We start from the raw sequence: 16281 nt of genomic DNA, 5'->3' as shown, positions 1-16281 counted from the left end.
ACTTGACATTTTTTCCATATGGTAAGACATTGGCTTACTCCTTGTGATTGCTGAAGTGCGAAGTCACATACTGAGTAGTGTGAGATGTCCCTACAATTCATTTACTCTACCATTTGATTCTCTAATGAGATATAATGAAATTACTACTATCTTCAAAAAGTGTAAAAGTTGGTTTGCTAACAGCATCTAAAAAAATAAAGTTAAAATTGTCAGTAAAGGTGAAGAAGGGAAAGAAGTGAAAGGTGGTGGAAACTGGGAAAATTACACGTACTGATCCTCTTGTAATAACAACTTAACTGAGGAGTTTCTTTAAAAATTAAAAAAAAAAAAAAGACCAAGGGGGTAAATTGGTGCTTTTCGTCATATTTTATTCTCCTGCATTTTGTCGTATTTTATTCTCCTGCATTGCGCAGTTAACCTTCTTGAATAAAGGCATAACAAAGCAGAAAAGCAGAACATTTGACAAGCCGCAGCCCTTTATACTATTTTTCCTATTTTTTTCCTCAAAAAAAATCTCATAACCTTTATCTAGTACAGCAGCTTGGAAGGAAAAAGACCCAGAAAGCTTAAGAAAGTTCTGTCTCATCAGAATGTACAGAATTTTATAGCAGCACTGTTTCTGGAGTCTTTCATATGATAAAAAAATGTAATTTAAATATTTTTATATATTTTACCACTTGTCTCATATGTCTGACCCAGGAAAGACACAAGGAACAACCTAAGTGAGCTCAGATCATTCTCCTTTCCACCTATGGCAAGCATGCATTCAACAAAACAAGATTTAACTGCTCAACAGTTGGCAAATCAGACCATATTCAAGAAACACTGACATGCAAGTGGATCTTATGAGCTCACTGTGGAAGGAAATCAAAGACAAGCAGCTCTATAACCTGCATGCAGAAGAGTTAGACACACACTCAAATTCTCTACCTTCTCAAAAATGAAGGTCTTATATTTCTCCCATATGAAGGATGAAAGTAATTGTGATTTTTACTAAGACTTGTGATCTACCTATCTCATTGAAAAGCAACATCTGCTAAGGAAAAATAAAGAGAACTAGCAAACTATACATTCAAAAACCAGTTGCTAGTAGGTTTTTACATTTTTGGTGGTTTCTTCAAGGACTAAGACTGTAATTAATAGCCACAAATGGGTTTCCTAGGATTTATTTATCAGGCATTTTTAGAAATAATTATAATAAACCAGGAAGATACCTGTACTGAATCAAATCAAAAATTGGTCTTACTCAATAACCTTTTTTGGACAAAGGTTACAACAGCAAATATGCAGGAGGATGAAATGTAGTAAGCAGTGCAGTGACACTTCTCTAAACTGGTTCTCCAGCCTCCTGGACAGCTTGCAGCTCAAGGCTTCTTAAGATGCCTTTTATATTAAGTACACTGACTGCATTTTACTTAATGACTTTATCCTACCCCTGTTTTAAAAGCATGCAAGCTTTTAGCATCTGCTTCATTGTTCACTGACATGGATTTCACAGCTTTATTAAACACTAAGGAGCAGTTCCCTAAATTATATTCTGTTCCATATGAGATTAATAGATGGAAGGACTGTGAATAGCTTCTTGAAATTTCTACTTTTAAAATTCCTTCTACTACGTTATTTACTGAATGCATTTTTGATATATTAGCTATCAGCCTGAAAGGCTCATTAAGTCTTTAAGTGATTATCATAAATCTTACAATCAATAACGCATCGTTCATGTCTATCAGTCCAGTGACACCAAAACATCTTGCTATGGCAGTCTGTTACTCTACATCCATATCAAGCTACTATCTGTGATGAAAACAGTAAATGACGTGATGATGGCAAATTTCAGGGCGAAAGAACAGATCCTCTTGAACCTTCCAGTTTTTCCTTACTAGAGGGATAGTGTTAATTTGCCAGAGAGATTCCTGTGTTTTGGCATTTTAAAATTATTTCCTCATTCTAAAAAAATATATATATATATATATCATAGATATTTCTTCCAACAAATTAATGCTATGTTGTGTTGGTTTTACCCTGCTAGGCAGCTAAATTCCACCACAACTGCTCTCTTTCTGCCCCTCCTCAAAAGAAGAGGGGGGGAAAAGAAAGTACAATGGAAAGAAAAAAAAGGCTCATGGGTTGAGATAAGAATAATTTAATTAAAAGGAAAAGAAAGGGGGGGGGGGGGGGGAACAAGCAAAGGTCATGCAGAAGCATAAAGCAAAGAAAAAAAAAAGTTCCCTACCTCCCACCAATGAGCAAGATGTTTGGCCACGTCCCAGGAAGCAGAGCCTCAATACATAGGGGCTGTCTGGGAGGACAGGCGTCCTCATAACAAGAGGGTCCCCCCCACACACACACACCCCCAGCTTTTATTGCTGAGTGTGACACCACATGGTATAGGATATCCCTTTGATCAGTTTAGGTACCTTGTCCTGGCTGTGTCCCCTCCCCACCTCTTGCCCACCCCCAGCCTGCTGGCTCTGGGGGAGTTTGGAAGGAGCCTTGGTGCTGTGCCAGTGCTGCTCAGCAGCAGACACAACACTGGTGTGATACCAGTGCTGCTCTAGCTACAGGTCCAGAGCACAGCACAGCACTGTATGAGCTGCTGCAGGGAAAGTTAACTCCATCCCAACCAGACCCAGTAGGGATGTCATTAAAAATTCTGTCACAACTTAAAACTCTTGGGCTTTGTCAGTGAACTGACAAATTCACCCAAACGTGTGTATATATACAATAGACACAATATATATGTACATATACACACATTTGGGTGACTTTTATAGTTCACTGACAAATATATATATATTCTTTAATAAAAGATGTTTACAAATTTAAATCCACAGATTTTGCAGAAAGACTGTACAGAGACATAAACTGACTATCTTCAAAAGTACCAGCTAATCAAGTTATAGCAGCTCCAAACTTCTTTCAGCTGCACCAGTGTCTGCACCATTAAGGACCTTTCTGCAACCAAATCTTAGCCCTGCAAGCATACGCTACAGATGCTGCCAACTACCAGATCTATTTTAGGAATACAACATCACTATAATTCAGTTTTGAGATGCAACAGCAATGGAAAAAGAATATTGTCATATGGATGTCATACAATCTAGCTATACAACTGCCTCATGAAAAAGAAAAATTAGGACCTTTAATTTCAGCCATTTGTGTTGGAAGTTCATATGAGATAGTACATATGGATAATAAACCAGCATCATCACTTTTAGGAAAATTTGAGCATTGTTTTATAATTTAAGAGTGTTTGACTCTTTATGTTATCTAAACTGTTCTAGTAATTTGCTGCATCCTTGCTAGGAAAGAAAACACGTAAAAAAGTCGCAGGCTGATCAACATAGTGATAAAAATACCAGGAATTTTAAAGTGAGAATGCAATTACAGTAAAGAAACATCTTGCAATTGGATGAAGAACTAGAACTGAGGAGATATGAGTTCAATTTCCTGCTATACGTAAACTGCCTGCATTCACTCAAGCAAATAATTTAATCCCTGCAGCCCTAATATAAGTTACATTGTTTAAGGTATTTGTTGTCTCACTCATACTAAGTGAAGAACTTAAGCAGGAACCCAGCTTTCCTAATAGTTCTATGGAAGAAAAACACCATCTGTAAACCCCCCACAGGTAATAAAGGTATAATGGATTAAAACAGAAAGCCTCTTACAAGAACTGTAGCACACATACTAAGAGAACAGACAACAAAATTAATTAAAAAATAGACAAACAGAATATAGCACAGAGGGTCATCAAATCCAGCTTTCTACCATCGTAGAATGCTTTCAGACAAATATAAAAATAACTGCTTTCTTAAAGCGAGTTCTTGAAGTAATTTCCATGTTGTTGCTGTAGTTCTTATTCTGCTTTTGCAAAAACAAACAAACAATAAAAAGCTCCCACAAAAGTCTGTTTGTAACTCCTACTGGAAATCTGTTCCAGTTACTCCTTCCTCTACTCCCTGCTAGAAATCTTCTTCTGTATTTAAGTATCTGCTTATTAATTCAGTTAATACCACTTGTTTTTGCACTAGTACTGAGCAGTTATTTTATTGCCACCATCAACTGTAACATTGGAAGTGAAGAAAGCAAAATCATTTATAATCTGTTATTAAAATTGACTCAAATGTGTTTAAATAAAAATTCAAAGATTTCCCAGATTCAAAGATTTAGTTTTTTACTTAGCCTTTCCAAAAATCTGGCACAGAAAGAAAAATGGCTGCGAAAAGGTACAAGGAAAGCTACCATGGTGAAAAAATGTTTTGTTGCATCTTTACTAAACTGCTATTTATTTCTAACAACAACAACAAAAAATATTATTTTTTCTAGGAATAGCTACTCATGCTCTCTTGAATAAAATCCCTAATAAAATTCCTATTTTTGCCAATGCATCCAACGCAGGCAAAAGCAAAATGACAGTCATGAAATCCAAGACATGCTTAAATATTCAAAGTCATTGGAAGCAGATGTATCTTTGATTCAGGCTTAATGTACAGGAAAAGAAAGAACTTTCAGAATTATGAAACTATGAAAAAAAATAAAGAACCCAAGCAGTACTTTGCTGAAATTAATTTTTATTAAAGTATCTCTAAATGTTTACCATATAAATTAAATTGTTTTGAAGTGAATATTTAGAACTCAGCTCTACACTTCTAAAGCGGAAAAAAAAAAGACTAGTTACTAATTCCTGTACATGCAGGAAGGGACTTGTTAGAATTTAAGTGTCCAGTCACTCACTTCCATTTGTCCAAACTATTTCACATACTTAGAGGATTACCAAGGATTTTCACTGTGATCTAGTGATTCTGTTTACTGTCATGAGGACAAGGCTTGGGAACCAGCCCACAAAAACAGACTCTGGTCTGCCTCAAAATGAAAGTTTTCATCATTCCCCTCAAACAAAATTCAGAAAAGCATATGCAATTTGGAGTGGTACCAAGCAGGAAATAAAATAGCTCAATATGTAATTAGTGTGGAGTTCTTCTTTTGATTTTTTTCACAGAATCATAAAATCAAATTAGGTCGGAAAAGACCTCCAAGATCATATAGTCCAACCTTTAACCTAGCACTGCCAAGTCCACTATTAAACCATGCTACTAATTTCTACATCTACATGTTTTCTGAAGACCTCCAGGGATGGTGACTCAGTCACTTCCCTGGGCAGCCTGTTCCAATACTTCACAACTTTTTCAGTAAAGAAAAAGTCTCTAAAAACTTTTTAATACAATACAATACTGAAAAAACTTTTTCAGTAAAGAAAAAGTCTCTGAAAGTAAAGAAAAAGTCTCTAATATCCAACCTAAACCTCCTCTCACAACTTAAGGCCATTTCCTCTTGTATTATCACTTGGTGCTTGGGAGAAGAGACCAATTCCCACCTCATTATAGCCTCCTTTAAGGTACAAAAATAATAAATAAATAAAATACTGATAACCATAAAGCTAACCGTTCAGACTTCACAGATGTTGTTCAAATCCCAAGTATTTATGCATGCAAAGTTAGAGGCCATATGCTGTTCCTCCTACTGTAGCAAACTGCCTAAATCCCTTATCACTCTATACTTTCAATTACATTCCTTCTACATATGTAAGTGCATTAGTGATTTATGGGAATCTCCATTTCTCTTAGATAAGTCAAAATATTAAAATTGGCATTTTATTAAAATTTGATGACACTAATGTTATTTCAAAGGCACCATAATTGACATGGTCAGCTTCTTTAAGCAGCTTTTGATGTGTGACTAGAGTAGTCGTCAGTCCATGCATGAAAATAAGCAAAAACTTTAAAAAAAAATACTGTCACAGTGAGAAAGAAATTAAGTATTAAAAAGAGGACTTTATTTTTAGTTCAACTGCCAACTTTAGCTGTTTTATATTGTTTTATCCAATAAATAATATACATGAGGGTGCAAAAGGATCAAGTAGCAGGAGACCAGCTATTCTTCTCTAATAACCACATGGTAATTCCAAGTAAATTAATCAACATAATCCTTTAAAGAAACTTTTCACATGACTTTCTAGCAGGGTTTCTTTTACTTCACAACTACATACTCCCTTCAAACCAGATGACGGTGTCTCCCTGAGTTGTACACACCTGGGACAGCTGGTTGGCAGATCACCCATCAGCTATACAGGCTGAGGGAGTTGGTGCTCTTCAGCCTGGAGAAGAGAAGGCTCTGGAGAGACCTTGTTGTGGCCTTCCAGTACCTAAAGGGGGCCTACAGGAAAGCTGGGGAGGGACTCTGTGTCAGGGAGTGCAATGATAGGGCAAGGGGGAATGGCTTTAAACTAAGAGAGGGTAGGTTTAAACTAGATACTAGGAAAAAGTTCTTCACTCAGAGGGTACGGAGGCACTGGAACAGGCTGCCCAGAGAAGCTGAGGATGTCCCATCCCTGTGTTCAAGGCCAGCTTGGATGGGCCTTTGAGCATCCTGATTTAGTGGGTGACATCCCTGACCATGGCAGCGGGGCTGAACAGGGTGATCTTTAGGGTCCCTTCCAACCAAAACCATTCTGATTCTATGTACCTACCAAGCTCAGAGGGCTGGTAGTGTGTCTAGCAGAGGTTTGGCATCCAGGACTTTGGGAAATTTCAGTCCCCAATCTTCATAATGCTACAGACCCTTGCTGATAAAAGAGCATGGTACAGGAACAGCTGGTGCTAGGCCTCTGTAGGCCTGTCAACAGGCAGGGACTACATGATATCCAATAGGGCTCACCAAGTTTTATTTCAAAAGATACATTGACACAAAAGACAGAAGTGTATTGCTGCAATTGTAATAAATGTAACAGTGGTTATCTCCATTAAAGAAACAAGCCCAAAGCAGAGCAGTTACTGAAAAGGTTACCAGGTCAATAAACTGAATATAGAGCCTCTCCTGACTTGCTTTTTTCTAGCAAAATGAAGGCTGAGCAGACATAGCACAGCTTCCTGTAACTAAATTAGAGATTATAAATGCCAGTGAAGAAGAAGAGGTATTTAAACTGAAGACCAACACTTGCAGAATAATAAAGGGCTGTAAAGGTCAGAAATATTTCCAGAAACTGTTCATGCTTTTGGCAGTGCCATGGCTATGTACAAATCATTTCTACTATGTCAGATGGCTAATCTAGAATTGACCCCAGTACTTTCATTCTGTTTCCGCTATGTTAGTCTCTAGGATTATCCATCTCTTCCAGTATGTCATTTCAATGATATAACAAAAATCTCCCAATTTTGTCACCAACGAACTCCACCTTTGTTGTGACATCACTAGAAAACAGAAAGAACTACACTACATGTACTACACTAACAAACCTCCTGAATGCCAATCTAACAGTACTGCTCCAACACAGCTGCTGTTATCTGCAGCTTACACAGGCTTTACCAAGTCTGTAGTATTTGTGTTTATTTCCATCATCTCCAAATAAAAGTTTTGCACAGTATTTGGAAAATCTGTACTGAAACCAAAATCAAAAGATACTGTTCCTCCACAGGCAATTATTCATTAAAGTCTTTTAAAAGTATTATACATAGAGAAAACCATTTTATTACTGCTCAGGTGAGAAAGAGGCAGATGATCTACCTATAAAGATAATGTGGAAAATTTAGCAGCTTTCTAGGTATTTAAGCATGGACACATTTTAGGAGACAAAAAAGTGCTTGATTAACACACTAAATGAAAACTACAGAAACAAGAACATTTTTCAGAAACAAGGATATATTTTTTCATCCCTCTTAAAAATCAATCAGAAAGACAATTTTAGACTGGGAGAATAAGGGATTATTAAGTATAAGAAAAACAAGTATATTATTTCCCATTTGTCTCCCTTTCCTACTCAGTAGGAGCAAAGTTGTGTAACCAAACACAGCAGGAAGGTCTTCACTTCTCAAGCTTAAAGGAAAAAAAAATCTATCTAATCATCTTTTTATTTATTTTTCAATGCCATCTCTTCCAAAACAACCAGCTAATATATCACCAGCTAAGAAACATTTTCTTTTATGATAAGACTGCATCCTGCCACCTACAATATGAGGTTCCCTGTCACATTTGTCACATCCAAATTTGCACAGTTAGGGCTATTACATTCTCAAAGCACAAAAAAGACATTTCAGAACAGAAGCTGGTCTTTGTATCACCCCATCAGCTTGTTTTGATCCAGAACTCCCAATACCTTGTAATCCTGAAGCACCATGCTGACTCACACCCATCGGATGTTTCTCATCTCTCCTTCCCAAAAGGCCCTCAACTTCTCACTTCAGAGACCTCCATCACACCACTATACTGTAACATAATTTGTTTTTCTATCCAGCCCCGAATGCTTTTCCACATTGAAACAATCATTCATTCACCAAACCAAATCTCTGTTATCAAAAATTCACAAGAGGACTCCACTGGGAAAAAAATAAAATGTGCTAATGGAAAGACAGTGCACACCTAGCCTAAACATGTGAATATATTAAATACAATATTTCCAACTGTCAGTGCTAGATTCTCTCATCAATTCAGCCTGATAAACTCAGGTTTTCTGAAAACTCTTGGCTTTCTAAATACAAACACAGCCTTGTAAAGAAGACAACTTTATTTTTCATGCTGTGGGTCTTTCATTTAATCTCTCTTCCTTGAACATCAAGCTGTCTGTCTTCTACAGAAACTCATAAAATAGGTACATAATCTATTAGGCCTGCAAACCTACCAATCTACACTGTGTTAAAATCCTTAGTTCTCTGCATAACCTTTTTATAACAAAGCCACCAGGTTAGTGAAATTTTGCTGGCCAACATGAATTTGAAAGTGCTCTAAAATAAGCAATTCCATGGTTAAAATGTACATTAACATAAGTATGACAGCCAAGTTCTTAACATTTAGTATCCACAAGACAGTGAATTTTAAAAGAGGATTGGTAGTACCTTTGCTCTGAGGAGGTATAATAAAATCCAATACATGTGATTTTTTTTTTCCTGCTAAGGCATTTAAGCACAATTTTAACGCATGTACTCTTTCCTCAAGTGCTCTAGCTACCACCATCCCCTCTGGAAGACTGCCTTAACAAATAGATTAAGCAGAGACAAAGAAAGTGCTGTAGAACAAGGCTAGTCATCCATGTAATTACTAATGTGCAGACTTCTTCCATCTGTACTGTCAGAAATTACTCCAAAAAGGTGTTCACGTCTCTAAGAGATAAAGTGTGGAGATTACATAGCAGTATATTTCTGTTCCTATCCCTTTCTCTTTCTTCTATTCATTTCAGTGGACTGCTGTAAACATTAACAGTAGAAGCCATCTTCCTGATTGACTAAACAGGAAAAGGTGAAAGGAAAATATAAATAGGTGGTAGGTACAAAACCCACCACACCAACATTGCAACTCCATTTGCCTAACGTGGTAGGATGCGCCTAACATGGTAGGATGCTGGGAATGTTAAAATACTGACTTTTATTATTAAAGGCTGAAAAATTATGACTTTCAAGTGCATTAACACTCTTTACAGTTCTTTTTTTTTCCTCTGCATGTTTAATTTTTCTATCTATTGTTATGAAAATTTACCTCTTCTTTCAATGCATGTTTCTTCTGCTCCAAACAGATTTCTTTAGCACGCATCAACTGCAAAGTCTCCTTAGAAACTGCATACTGAAGCTTTTCCATACGTTCCACTGCTGCTGCCCATGCTGCCTTACCGAATTTTTTCTGGTCTGCTCGCATTCGATCATACACAGCTACAGAAGGGGAGAAAAAGCAGAAAGCTTATCAATTTTGTCTTCAAATCTCTAGTAATTTTACTGTAGAGACCATGCACACATTTGTATCAAAAAACATACAGAGTTCTCTTAGTAGAATAGACATTTTACAGAGTACTAACATTCATATCCAATTATTCTTAGGATTTATACAATTAGCTATTTGTTGATAATTTCATCACTGTAATTCCAATTTTTGTTATTCACAGAGGAACTATTCTAAATACATAATACCTGAACATCTGAACCACAAGTTCAAATTCTTGACTTAGTAAAAACACTGTTTAATGTTACCATGTGGTCTTAAATTGCATCCCAAATTTCCCCTGCTTCAGAAAACCTCTATCATCACATACTGGTCTCCAGTTCCCTTGATAAATTCTACATTGCAGTAGTAAGTTTAATAGAAATTTGCACAGTGAAACAAGAATTATAATTTAAAACAAAAATTTCATCTTCAAGTCAATTACAATTCTACAAGAATAATGAATTTAAATAACAAAAATTAAAAAATCAAAATGCAAGTTATTTGACAGAGTTAACTTAAATTAACTAATAAAGTACAATCTGCCCTTGATTCAGACTCTCTTTTTGAGCCCCAGACAACACCTGAGCTAATACACATGAGATTTTCACCGTTTTTAACATACAGAACAATCACACGATGCTGTACTTGCAAAAGCCTTGCAAAGCAAAAGCCATGAAACTCAACCAAAAGGGTAGCATTTGGTCCCTAGATGTTAAAAGATATTACATGCTGTTATTGGTAATAAATACCTGTTTGTAGTCACGTGTTTTTTCCCCTGTCTTGTGTTATTATTTTGGTATATAAGACCTCCCTAAAATCAGGAGGAGGCCAAAAAAACCCACACATTTGAAAAAAAACAAAAACAAAAGACATAGCAAAACAAGAAAACAACCTGCACACCAAAGTTCTACAGTTGTCAATAATCTCCAGACATTTTGTTTCCCAGTGTTCTTTCTCACAATCCTTACAGCTGTACATAAAAATATTATGTGGAAAAAAATAAAGTAACTATAAATATACATTCTTTATTAACTAGGGGGGTATTTTACTTGGCACATTTATCACATTAGAAAAGGAACTAAATACATTTAGAATTTGCTCTAATTAAATTCCAACATGCTTGAACTGGTTTAGTCACTTTTTCCAAGTAAGGTGGAGTTTCATGTTATCCTTAACCTGGGTTGTCACTGAAAGGAATTGTTTTGCAGTGAGTGACTGCTTCTCTTGAGGCAGATCTAGCAGTCATGCAGGGAGATGACAGGAAACCTACCCATCAAAAAAGATTTTCTCCCGGGGTACAGCTCATTCATCTTGTTGTACAATCACTATCACTAAAGGCAAAGAGACAGGAACCTGCAGTCAGGCAGGGAAAAGAGTGGGACATAAACTGTGCAAGTGGTAGCCCACAGTCAAACTAAAATAGGTAACATGAAACCGCACCCTGAGGTTTGTTTGCCCTAATTAACCCATTTAGGTTAAAATGGTACAAGGATAACAATACAGATGTCTATGCAAGTCATACAGCCTTGTTTAACTGCACCAACTCGTTTAGTAAAACTGCCGCAGAGGTTGTATCCATAAAGATTTCCAAGCAGAGCAGTTTTCACTGAATAGTTAAACCGAGTTGTTACTCGGTATTTAGAACTATGAAAAAATGTACAGAAAGGCCGGGGAGACAGGAAAAAGAAATGAACTGAAAGGTAATAGACACTTACGACTGCCGTCTGCCATAACCAATAGAGAAGACAGTATTCATCAGGGACTCTGTGCTCCCTAAACCTTTTCCAAATGTACAATGCAGCTAATAAAATCACGCTGAGAAGATGCTTGTGAAACTTTATTTAATAATTTCTGTTCTGCCTGCTTCTGATGATGTTCTGAAAAGGCTTATTGGTGAAAGATACAAATAGACATAAAGGAAAAAACAAATGGGAATGATGACTGCATTTTTCTTACAGAAGACTGATTAAAAAAATAAGTCACACAATGCAATACAGAGCATGACAAACATTAAATAAACTATAAAGATCTTTTATTTGAAGTATAGGATAGTAGAAGATAACTACCTTTCTGTGCTTTAGCTGTTATTTCAAAGTATTTAACCGTAAGATCTTGAATAGAAAGCACAGCCATGTGGGCTTTTCTCTGCCAATCGGCATCTTCTTTTTGCAGACTCTCAATTCTTCTGGGGCCTAGGTAATCATTCGCTATTGAGATCTGAAAATAAATCAGACCATAATTAACAACACGATTAAATTGTTGCTATTTTGCAAACAGCGATCAGTTTCAGTGTGGCTAAGAAAACACTTTAAAGAAAGAAAGAAAAAAAGGAGAGAAAACCACCAGCAGATCACTATGTGTCCTACTCAACAGAAAAAAGTGTTTTTGTTGAAAAAGTACATTTGTGGTTTCGTTACTATTTTTACTGAAAGCACAACAAACTCCAATATAAATCTGATTTACCAATAACTTTTTGTTAAATATCATATGTTCAGACAAAAAGCAGGCTTTATGCAGGCTTTTTTCCAGCCTGGGGTATTCTGGTCTGAAGTAAACTAAATCTCTTAGGTCAGAATGAAGCTGGAAACAGGGAATGTGCTGGGGTGCTGGGAAGTAATCATCGGTTTTACACAGAATCACAGGGTGGTTGAGGTTGAAAGGGACCCTCTGGAGAGTCAGGGACTGGGAATTCAAATACTTTTTCATTCCTAAGACCAAAGCAATTTGGTAACTACAAGAAGCCAGTAAAAGATCCGAAGTTTCTTTTTAAAATTCATAAAATTTATAGCTTTCTCTCCCAAACTGATTTTTTACTCACTCTTTAAAAGTTAAGGTTATCAGTAGTCCCACTGCAGAAAACAGACTGTATTTCTAAGTAATTAAATATTTAAGGTTGATCCTGCAATACCAAAGCATTGATTTTGAATATTTTTATATTTTTATAGTTGAATATTTGAATATTACTTTTCAAATACTATTTCATATTCATATATTTGAATATTTCATTTATCTCAGTCAAGAAGGTACCTCACTACACAAAAAAAAAAAAAAGCCAAAAGTACTCATAATCTTCTGTGTAACCAGGTATTTTCACCTGAAGTTCTAATGTCTCAAATATTCATCTCAATTTCACAAAGCTTCAATCTGATCTCGAAAAACCATTCCATTCTACAGGTTTACTACAACATTCAAGATCTACTTCTATATGTGGGAAAGGAATTCACAGGGAGCTTTGTGCTGTTTCACACATCCCTGAGTTAGAGATAAGGAGGAAAACAGCGGTAGAACCAAAAACTTGAGCAAGGGCGAGATAAAGTATATTGGCTACAGTGTTAAAGATGAGCTTTGGGCAGTGGCCAATTGCTGGCTGGCTCAAGGCATGTGTCTGAGGGTCTCTAACCAGGTGTAAGACAGATTTGGGCGCGTGGACAGCACGTGGGGCTACAGGGAAAGTATATGTAGTAGTGAAAAAGGGCAATAAACTTCTCCTGTTCAAGAGCCATCAGGAGTCCGTGTCTTGCACCCCTTCAAATGGTGACCCCGACATGATAGGGAGGGGCAGCACTGTATGAGCGTCCGAAGGGAACCCAGCTGAATGAGTCAAGCTCGCAGCTGGACTGCAGCTTCAGCCCCGGGCCATCGCCTGAAGGACAGGTGAGCGGCTGGGCATTAATCGTGGGAGCTAGCCTTTCGGCAGAGGAAGAGGCTACAGTGAAACTACTAACGCAACTCCTTATAGACAGGGGAGTAAAAAACGATCCACTTAAGATAAAGCTATTATTGAAATTTTTGCGAAAATAAGGGCTCCCCTCAATGGCTTCCTCAGTATTTGATGTAAAAACCTGGGACCAAGTAGGGGAAAAAATACGGGAAGCAGCATCCAGTGGGGATACTAATGCTGCTGAGGTGATGACTACGTGGCGGCTGGTGACTGAGACTTTAAGATCATGGCAGGCAGAATAGGAAATACAGAACGCCGCTGCCCAGGCAGTAACAGCAGCTGAACCGAGATCAGAGCCTGCAAGGCCACCAGAGTGGTGCAGTTTGATAGACCTGGGGGATGACAAGGAAGAGGGCTGCGGACCGCCGCCGCAGAGCCCCTTCCCGCTGACCCCCTCGGCTCCCGCCTTGCCTGCCCCCGATAATGTCTCCCTGGGGGCCTGAGCTTTCGACCCGCGGGAACGATGGGAGCTGGTGCGCCGGGAAGCGCTAAAGGACGGGGATCGGTGGGAATGGCTTTCCGGGTGCAGGTGCGACCCAATGGTCCAAATGGATATAATGCCTTCCACTGGGACCTAATTGAAGAATTAAGAAAGACTGTGCCTACATATTGATTACACGCACCATTTACTCAGCCACTGTTAGAAAACGTTATGACGGGTCAGTTGTTGGTGCCGTACGATTGCCGCCAGCGCCGCCACCCGCCCCGCTGTCAGCTCCGGGCCCCCACCCGTCACCGCTGCTGCCCACCCCTCTGGGCTGGCCCCCGCCCCCCCCCTGCCGCTGGCAGCTCAGCCAAGGATGTGGGTGGATCCCCCAGAAAAGGCAGCCACAGACCTCAGCAGTGAACACAAACTCAATTAATCCCAGCAGCTGAAGAAAGTTTTCAAAGAATATGGTGCTGTAGGGCTTTCATTCCACGCTGGAATTTCATTAGGATCTCTAGGAATCTTCTACCTGGCTGTGTTAAGTGGTGTGGATATGACTGCAGTTCTCTTCAAACTTGGTTTCAGTGAATCATCGCCGCAATCTAAAAGGGCTGCTGGTACAGGCACATTTCTGTTGGCATATGCTATTCACAAATTGTTTGCTCCAGTATCACTCAGCATTACTATAGTTTCTGTGCCATTTATTGTCCGATACTGCTGGAAGATTGGTTTCTTTAAACCTCCTACCCCAAATCCGTGATAACTTCTTATGGTTTTTATTTGCCCAACATGGGGCTCAAAGAATTTGAGATAAGGATGATAGTCGAGAGAAGTAATGGGCAAAACATGGACTGGATTTTTTTTTTATGAATGTAATAGTTGTGAAGAATTTAAGAAAGCAGCAATTGTGAGGAATGTTTCATATTAGTGTGGTGAAGGGATGAGGGGTGGTGTGTGTGTAAATTGTCCACCTCGTTGGTGTTGTGATGATGTTATGTTTATTTTAGTGTGGGGAATTCTTTTTTTTTATGTATGTGAAGTTTGTGAAGATTGTGATAATTGTAACGTGAGAGTATATTGGAATGTAGTAGGTTTACGTGGCAAGGTATTGGTAGCAGGGGGCCATAGGGGTAGCTTCTGTGAGAAGAATCTAGAAGCTGCCCCATGTTAGGTAAGGGCCCCGGTGCTGACCAGAGCTGAGCCAATAAGCGATGTTGTTTGAGCCTCTGTGAGAGCAGATGTAAGAAAGAGAAAAGAAAAAAAAAAAAAGAAAAAAAAAAAGGAAATAAACGCTGTGCCACACAGCAGCTGGGACAGTGAGAGGAGTGAGGAACAGCCTTGCAGGCGCCAACGTCAGTGAAGGAGGAGGGGGAGAGGTGCTCCAGGCACCGGAGCAGAAGTCCCCTGCAGCCTGTGGTGAGGACCATGGTGAAGCAGGCTGCCCCCCTGCAGCCCATGCAGTACCACGGTGCAGCAGGGTTCCACGCTGCAGCCCCGCTGCCACGGTTACCACCGTGGACACCCTTTCAGCAAGAACCAGAGGGAGTGCCGGAGTGGATGCCTCCACAGTAACAGACGCCACGTTGTGGTGTACTCACGTTCATAAAATTCCATTGAACGTCAAAGCACCAATTGGGAATGACTGTAGTGTATTGCTGCTAGGACGATCAAGTACAACTTTGACCGGATTGTTTGTTTTGCCAGGGATAATTGATGCCGATTATAATGGACAAATCCAAACTATGGCTTGGACACCGTCTCCACCATTGTCAATATCAAAGGGAACTAGAATTGCTCAATTGATTCTTTTCCGAGTAGTAGTCTGCAGGACTTGGTTCAAGAACAACTCCAACAAGGACATATTGTTCTGACAAACAGCCTATGGAATTCACCAGTGTTTGTTATCAAGAAGAAGAGTGGGAAATGGAGATTACTGCATGATTTGCGACGAATCAATGCAGTGATCGAGGACATTACAGCCAGAAAACAAAAAAAAAAAAGGAGAAAAAAAAAGGAAAAAAAAGAGAAAAAAGGAAAAAAGAAAAAAAAAGTACCTTTGAATATTGTATCAGACTCGCAATATGCTGTAGGTGTTGCTCAGCGCAATGAGAGGGCACATTTCAGACATATCCCAAAGGAAAACTTGTTTCTATAATTTAAAGAGCTGTTATTTTTGGTAGAGCAGCGAGTGCACCTGTATTGTATTATTCACATGCAGAGTCACACCATGTTACCTGGTATTTTTGCAGAGGGTAACACACACGCTGACCAGCTAACTAATATGACCCTGACTGCCCTGGTGCCTAAGGTGCTGGAGCAAGCTCGGTTATCCCATGTCCTTTTCCATCAATCTGCCAAAGTCTTGGCGAAACAATTCACTATATCGATC

The 16281-nt window shown here is 38.7% G+C and overlaps 1 protein-coding gene across 2 annotated transcripts in view; it reads right to left on the bottom strand.

Annotated features, from left to right (window-relative positions):
• The window catches only part of JMY (junction mediating and regulatory protein, p53 cofactor), a 90230-nt gene that overhangs the window by 37880 nt on the left and 36069 nt on the right, over positions 1-16281 (bottom strand). For both annotated transcript variants that reach the window (XM_083819044.1, XM_083819045.1), the window contains exons 3-4: positions 11811-11961; positions 9526-9695 (exon numbers count right to left, since the gene is read on the bottom strand). In XM_083819044.1, coding sequence (XP_083675170.1) covers positions 9526-9695; positions 11811-11961 — 321 coding nt within the window. The remainder of the gene's footprint in view (positions 1-9525; positions 9696-11810; positions 11962-16281) is intronic.

Source organism: Anser anser (assembly GCF_964211835.1).
Source record: "Anser anser genome assembly, chromosome: Z".
Taxonomy (NCBI): Eukaryota; Metazoa; Chordata; class Aves; order Anseriformes; family Anatidae; genus Anser; species Anser anser.
This window is presented reverse-complemented; position numbering and strand designations above follow the sequence as displayed.